We start from the raw sequence: 8007 nt of genomic DNA, 5'->3' as shown, positions 1-8007 counted from the left end.
TCTCACGTACATTTACTGCGAGAGTTGCAGGGCGAACCTGTTTTGTTTTACATTACCTCGTGTTCCATTTCCTGGCACATTGAAGCTCCAATTTCATCTTCAATTGTACTCCTGCTTGGTCTTGGCGTTTCTTGATCACTAAGAAAGCCAAGCAGATCAAAATACCATAACGTTGGCTGGTATACTTGATCTACTCTTACACCAGATCTTCTAGATTTCTGAACTTTGGATAACTCTTTTCGGTAAACAGTTCGCCGACAGACTTAATTTACGTGACTTGCCTTCATGAACTCATCCATAAGGACAGCATAAATAGCTTCACATATGTTGGGTATTATTTTACTCAACGCTTGTTTCGATATTGCAGTTGAAAATTCCAAATCCTTGTAGATCCTTCCTGTAGGTAGGAATCTTAATGTTACGCCAGGCGTTTATGAGGAGAAATTGCCCTTCTCATACAAGTATTTTTTTCTCATAATATGAGGGGTTACAAGCTTTAAGAGACAATTATAAGTTTAGACATCCATCTGCAAATAATTTCGCCAGTTCGCAACGAATTTTTTTTTATTACCGTTTCTGTGTTTGCCGAGGCGTCAACTGCCCGCAATTTTTCAATTAGAGCATTGTATGCTGCTGTCTTTTTGTCTCGGGTCACTATATTCTTTACTTTTAATCTTCCACATACATGGGTGGTTTCTATATATTTCAATGAATTCACTTACAAACTCTCGAGAACACTGACGAGTATCAGTCATTTTAATGTCCTATGCGCACAAATACAAACACTAGACTTAGCAAACAGCTGTTTCGCGCCAGATTTGCGGCGATCTCCTGTCCACACGCTCCAACTTGTCTGCGCAGATGTGGTTTGGCACACACCTCAGGTTGGTGCAAATCTTCTGTATACACGCAACGATCTGTCTGCGCAGATGTGATGTGCGCAGACATTTGCTCAGACAGATCGTTGCGTGTGGACGGGCCTTAAGAATACCGCATGAGTTTACCTATCGATCTCTTGTGTCTATCAGCATTTTGTCGTCGAGAAGTTGGTAACAACTGAATTATTTGCTATCTGCGGCGAGAATAAGCTCTTTGCTTCCGCCGTGAAAAGTGTTGGATATAGGTTGTTTTAGGTACACGAGGTTGTAGAGAAGGTATCGTTTTAAATCGAGATATTGTATGTTTAATTTTATTAAGCGGTTTCTTTAACATTGCAAACGATTGTTACTAGTAATGATGGAATGACATTGAAATGTATAGTTGTCGTTTACTCTGCTTAAGTAGCCTGATGTTTGCAGATGGCGAGAAGGTACGAGCTATGTGTCGGACTACGCAAGGGACACCGGACGACAAGAATACGCATGGGAAAAACTAAACAAGATAAGAGACCAATACGACCTTCAAGGCTGAAAGGTGTAAGTACAAACTTATATGGTACTTGATCTCTATGTTTCTGCGTTAATCCCTCGATTTGATTATTCTGCTACCACCCAAATTGTGACCAAAAGCTTCGGAAAGACTACGCTCTTTACCTTGCAGATGCTTCAGTTTTTCCGCACGGTGCGATCCATATTGTCAGAATTGCCCACAATGCTTTGGAGTGGGTTCTCAGCGGATGTATGTCGCATTTTTGCTGGAAACTGGTCAAACTACTTAATGCTCAATTTCCTTTAAAGCTCTCTTGGTCTGCCGTGTTTGTTTCCAGGAGTAACCACAAATGGTAGCCACTGTATGTGTGTTGTGATGGTAGACCACTTGTCTTGGGTTTCCTGGAGTAAAATACTTGCTTTTGTAAATATTCTTGTAAGTGGGGTTGTAGGTTGCGTTCAATTAAAAGTCTGAAGGAAACTGATTTATTCTGCTGCTTCAGAAGCTAGTTAAATCATTAAACTTAATTCTCGGTGAGAATTTTTATGGGTTTTGACTTATTTCAGAAGTTTTTCGATTTTTTTTAACCTACATTTGTAAAATTTGTTAGAACTCTCGTATTGTTGTGGCTATGCAATCACGTTTCGGTTTGTAGCTGCCTGTGACTATGGGTCTGACAACATTCAGTGTAGGCTGAATGAAGCCTGCAGGTCTTCGTTGTACTAAAGAGTGTCACACTAAAGGGAAAAAAAAAGCTGGTATTGGTGACATTGATCTGTAGCATGGACCATTCAAAAAATCCGCACTGATATCCCATTAGTCTACAAACGAAAGTTGTTTAGGTTAGTTGCTTTCTTTAGCTAAAGATGGCAGTTAACCAGTTATTTGCAACTGCGGAAGAAAGATGCCTGAAAGCAAAGAAAACGTGTATAGTCATCACATTGTTTACGTTTGTGATACATTTCCTATGTTACCGGTCAGAGTTGATGACTAGTGTTGGATATTCCTTTTTATCTGAGTAATAACATTCAAACTCAGTTGAGCTGCAGTATATTTTTAGAGATGAAATCAAATGTGTATCATGAAGTCTTACATAGTTTTGTGGGCAGTGTAATTAAACAGTTTGTAACTGATTGTGGTGAAAGTTACAGTGGCCTATGCTTATATCTGCGGTAATTTCCCTGTAGTGAAATTTTCTTGCACATTTATATTACAGTAACACTCTTTTCATTGATCTTCTCTATTAGGTCTTTATACAATGTGATATACAGTTTATCCATCCCTGCAATCATTTGGAGTAGTGTCATTTAAATGAGTTATGATCTTTAGTCAGACGTTATGTAAAGTGTATAACGTGAACATGTCAAATTTACAGCATGTCATAAATAGTAGGGTTTACAAAATTTGCATTTTCAATATTAATTGCCTTCTTGAGCTGTGTATGGAGTCAGAAGATTTGAAAATTCCTTTGGTTTACGTGGTAACTTTGAGAGTTGTCGTAGCACAGGTTCATTCTGAGGGAAAAACTAAGACATAGACATAAATTGAGTAAAAAATTTGATCTTATTGCTTAAACTTAAGAATTATTATTCTCTTCTTCTGCTTATATCATTTCTATCTTCACCTTGTTGGTTTATTTTGTATGATACAATTGTTGCTAGCCATTGCAGTAATTAAATCGCCAATGTTTCTGTACCTTTTCTTCCTGCACATTACACACACTGTAGTTAACTGATCAAGGAGGCTTTTCTGAGTTCGTTTGTGTGTGTGTTACTTCTTCCTGTTTCCTTTTCTCCTGATCAAAAGCATATTTATTTTCATAAGATTAGTATTCAGTTTTCTACCTCACTCCTCCATTCCCCATTGTCAATACATTTATCAGCTTCCCTGTTCTTTTGTTGTAACTTTAAAGTGAGCGAATATAATGTTCACTATCTTGCAATGTTCTGGTGTGATAATGGGTGGCAATGGATCGTATCAGTAAGAAAGAACATTCTCCATAGAGGATTCTCAGAGCAAAAGAACTTTCCCTGAGAAAGTTCTCAGTTTTGTATTAACAAAAAATTTGAAATGTATTCTCTGAAGTTCCTTTTCACTACCTCCTCTCCACCTTGGGAAGGTGCTCTGTGTGTTGTCTGCCCTGTTTGGCACAGAATGCACTCATATTGTTAAATTTCATTCAATGCACTCACAGGCAAACTATTCAGTGTACACATATGGAACTAGAAGAGTTAAACTATGTTTCACTTATACTTTTATTTGTGGCAAGACTATTATTTAAGACTATTATGGACAGTTGACAAATGCATTTTCTTGCAGTGTTACTGAGTTTTTGACGTGAGGTAAACTTTGTTATTGAAGTAAGGTGAACATTTTGTGTGAGCAAAATCTTAAAAGATTACATGACATTTTCGTCTCCAAGCTGGAACTATCAGCTTTCTAATGCAGGATAAGTTTCATTAAATATGATTGATAATGGTCTGCTTGCACGTAAAGTACGCAAGCTGTTGCCTGCACAGTTCATTAAGAGAAACAGATGGCTAGGTTTGTAATAAGCCAGTTATTAATCTTATGATCCACATACTTATTTCTAACATAACGTTAGATTTATACTCTGAAGTTGTGATGAACATCTGGAAATGTCAGAGACAGTTTTTAGGTGTATACCCAAGTCTTCTTGTATTTAAGTCTGAAAATTTGGGTCTGCTAAATAGCAATAAAAATGTTTTAATTTTCACTTTATGTGATAGGTTGCCCCCTTCCCCTTTCAGGATTTTTTTGGAAGTATCTTATGATCTACAGTCTCTCTCTTCAGTATTTCTTTGTTATGTATATCTGTTTTTGCATTTCAGATGACATGAATTCTGCCATTATTACCAAAATGTAGGCAAAACTTAACCTCAACAGAGCTTACTCAGCTTGAAGTGTGCTATAGAGCTCACTGCAGAAAACGGAGAATGTTCTCTGCTTGTGAGAAGCTCCTCTAGTTTTATTCATACAAAATCTGACTGTTCTTTGTTATGAGCAACTTCCCCTGCCCTTCTACTCGTGCTGAGAACATTCTCAGTTGAAATATAGCCTATTCTCCAACTCGTTTGATTCATATGAATCTGAGAATGCTCTATGGAATTTTCGGTATAAAGTACATTTTCCATTTTATTCACATAACCAAGTATAAAGTTGACTGTTCATTTGCTCGCCTTAATTCTTCACACTTGCCAAATTCTGCCAGTTATACTTGTTTCTCGAGGTGTTGCAGTTATTGCTGTTGAAAGTAGATTCCAATATCTTGAAATAAATATGCTTCTCTGGAACAACATGTAATATATTGTACTCTAATTTAGTGTGATTGTGTATAACACTTTGCTTGTTACTCGGGATATCAGAAATATATTAATGAGGTCAACAGATTCCAGTTTTATATGTTTTTCTCTTGTCCTGTGGCATTGAGATTGTCACAGTCATTGGGATTGTCACGACCATTTTTCCATGGTTCAAATAATATCTCCAAGGTGGGACCCAATGACACAGAATAAACTGGCCAGCCAGCAGGTACTGCTAACATTGTAAGATAGTTATCATCGTTCTAGCTTGCAGGTGTGCTGTGTCCATCCACTCCAGAATATGTGTACATAAATAAAATGATTGAGAGGTTATACCAGTTCATTGCTTAACACTTTGGAGACTTGCCACTTGGAAGAATATTGGGCCTAGGAAACAGGCCGTTTATGCCGGTATTTAAAGTGTTACTGGCACATATAATTGATGTATCTTGTAGAGTAGGCTAATACGTATTAAGAAAGACCAGGCTTAAATGTTTATTTTTTTGCATTTACTTTTGTTCTTTGATAGTTTCAGATTTTAAAATAGGCATAAAATATAATCCTCCTCCTAAGAAAAAGTGTGGGTTGAGTTATTCAGCATTTTGCCATCTAGTTTCCAAAATTTCTTGATCACTCGACAAATGTGATGTTTTTGTTGGCAGAATGACAGCGAACAGTGAAACCCAGAGTACACACACGAAATTACATGGCTTGTGTTTCATTCAAAATAATTCCAAAAATTTATAATAGAAGACACCACTACTCAAGGCAAGAATTCCGTACTTCTGTCTCATACAAAATGAGTCCAGTTTTAGAGCAATAGGTGGCTTACATATCGAGACAATTGTGGCTCTACCTATATTTGGAGTGGTCTTTTTAAGTTGGGGCCCAGCTATGCTTGTGCTGGTTTCTGGAAGTGTTAAATAAACTATTTATGGTGACAATAATCATTTGTCAGTTTGTAGGTGCTTGTGCAACACACAACTTCATGACAGTGATAAGTTGCACTACAGTGCTTCGTGCATTACAGTACCTTTATTCCTTATCTCATAATTAACTCTTTTTTTTTTTTTTTTTTTTTTTTTTTTTTTTTTTTTTTTTTCTTCAATAGAAGAAACATGAACGGTTCTGGTGACATTCTAAGATAATTAAAAGAACTTCTTGAATCTTCCATTGTAAATTATATCAGCAAGGATGCTGAGCAATCTAGCTGACGTCTTTTCTTCATCCAGTCACGAATCGAAACACGTTTCTTACTTTTTTCTTATGCAGCGATTCCACACAACAAGCTTTAACTCCATCACAACTCGTGTGACATGCAGCTGCCAAAACTTTCATTTCAAACCTGACTCAGGGACCCACAAAACGACGAAACTGAAGTGTATACTGGTGGTTTCGCTGTGTCTTCAGTCATATATGAAACGACTTGCATGCAAGTAATTCCGCTCAACGAGTGGCACAACTCAATGTCGTGTAAACTAGGCTTGAAGTAATGAATATATAACATTGAAGCCAAATGTGGCCAACATTGTTGCACACGTGTAACTTTATTGCATAGTGTGGAGAATGTCAAATCAAACTTCAGCCATTTCATTTATTTTATTGGACTACCAGTTTAGGCAATTAAGTCATCTTCAGGCCCCCTGACCAATATGCAGCAAGAGTCTGATATTGGTCCTGGTCAAAATAGGGGCCAGCATTCAAGGACTGATACCTGTAGATTTCTGCTTGATGCAGTGATCACTTCAATCATCATCAACAGAAATCTGCGGATACCAGTCTTTGAATGTTGGCCCCTATTTTGACTGGAACAGAGGTTGGAATCTTCCTACATGTCCGTTAGGGGGCCTGAAGATGGTGTAATAAATCACTGAAACCAGTAGCCCAATAAAGCAAGTGTATGGAAATTAGATGGCTGAAAGGTGTTTGATTTTATTTTCTGTACTGAACAGCAGTCCTGCAACAATCTCTGAAAAGATGGAAGTGTAGAGACTTACTGTATAGTTGTTTCCTGTCTCATAGTACTGAAGTATGGCATGTCAACACTCATTTAGTAAATTATTATTATTTTAGTGGAAAGCCTTCTGAAACAAGTTACATAATGACTTGCAAGAACTGAAACATGTAAAGAATCAAAGGCTTAGAAACAAAGCAAATTTTTAAGAATGTTTTGAGTGTTAAAGAATGCCATGAACCCACTCTACATCATTAATGTTAAATCTGTGGAAATACAGTTAGTGGTTTATCAGGAGCTATTCTAACCTTTTCCGTAAAAAACTGTTTTGTGTTCTGGCCTCTGTGGGTTTTGTGAGTTACTTTCGGTTGTAAAGCTTTCCTGTACAATGTCAGTATCATGGCATTGTTCTGTTGTATGAACAAGTCACATTCACAGTGTACATGTGATTATTTTCTCTTGTATGTTTTAGATTCAGACAAAACACACAAAATTTGTTAGAGATTTGATTAGAGAAGTGTGCGGGCATGCCCCATATGAAAAGCGAGCGATGGAATTGCTGAAGGTATCAAAGGATAAGCGGGCCTTGAAATACCTTAAGAGAAGGGTAAGTTTGTGCGGCATTTAAAAATGCTGTGATGAACAAATCACTTGACATTTAAACAATGCATGTATTAGTAGTACTCTTGAAATATTTGATTTGAATGTGTGTTTGAAGTAATTCTACTTTTCTAAACTGATTAAAATAATTAGCAAAAGATCCAGTAGTTGATAAATCTATTTGAAACTTTTCAGCTTGGCACACACATTCGTGCAAAAAGGAAGCGAGAAGAATTGAGCAACATCCTTACACAGATGAGGAAAGCCCAAGCACAGGCAAAATAACTGTTTTGACTGAGTTAATGTATTGATACCTACATAATAAAATTTCTTAAAATATTGGTCTACATATTTCGTTCAGTTTCATTTCAGACTATCACACTTCAAGAATTCCATAACAATTAGCAAATAACAAAGTGATAGTGGCTGGGATGGCTGTCACACTGTCGTCCTTTCACTGTTGGCTTACAGTTCTGCTTATCTTGGAGCCAGTTACCATGGAGTAGTTGCAAAGGATGGGCAGTTGTGGCCAGTAACAGAATTACTGTGATCTATTTTTCGGGGTTTTCTGGGTCATTTAATTTATGCAACAATGTTTCAAAATGTGCTGTCGTTGACCAAAGAATGAGAAGGCCTTTTATGAAATCACTGTATGATAAGAGTATTGTTGGAGATAATTCAGTAATAAGCTCTAGAACTGTTGCAGCAGACTTATTACACATGTAATGTCAAACTGATGTGCAACTTACCCAACTGCATTTG

The 8007-nt window shown here is 37.1% G+C and overlaps 1 protein-coding gene across 1 annotated transcript; it reads left to right on the top strand.

Moving 5' to 3' along the window:
- Positions 1–1008: 1008 nt before the first annotated feature.
- Positions 1009–7596, top strand: LOC126095001 (60S ribosomal protein L36). The gene is made up of 4 exons (XM_049909657.1): positions 1009–1154; positions 1299–1415; positions 7118–7252; positions 7441–7596. Exons 2-4 carry the CDS (start codon positions 1299–1301, stop codon positions 7528–7530), a joined length of 342 nt encoding a protein of 113 aa, XP_049765614.1. The 5' UTR covers positions 1009–1154; the 3' UTR covers positions 7531–7596.
- The last annotated feature ends 411 nt before the right edge of the window (positions 7597–8007 follow it).

Source organism: Schistocerca cancellata, chromosome 8, assembly GCF_023864275.1.
Source record: "Schistocerca cancellata isolate TAMUIC-IGC-003103 chromosome 8, iqSchCanc2.1, whole genome shotgun sequence".
In the NCBI taxonomy this organism is placed as follows: domain Eukaryota; kingdom Metazoa; phylum Arthropoda; class Insecta; order Orthoptera; family Acrididae; genus Schistocerca; species Schistocerca cancellata.
The sequence above is the reverse complement of the archived record's forward strand: the minus strand, read 5'-3'. Positions and strand labels throughout refer to the sequence as shown.

Excerpts from the sequence above, each read along its gene's own strand:
- LOC126095001 (XM_049909657.1), top strand. The coding sequence starts at position 1,299 with ATGGCGAGAAGGTACGAGCTATGTGTCGGACTACGCAAGGGACACCGG. Across the intron at positions 1,416-7,117 it reads GACCTTCAAGGCTGAAAGGT|ATTCAGACAAAACACACAAA; the intron begins GTAAGTACAAAC and ends TGTATGTTTTAG. Across the intron at positions 7,253-7,440 it reads TGAAATACCTTAAGAGAAGG|CTTGGCACACACATTCGTGC; the intron begins GTAAGTTTGTGC and ends GAAACTTTTCAG.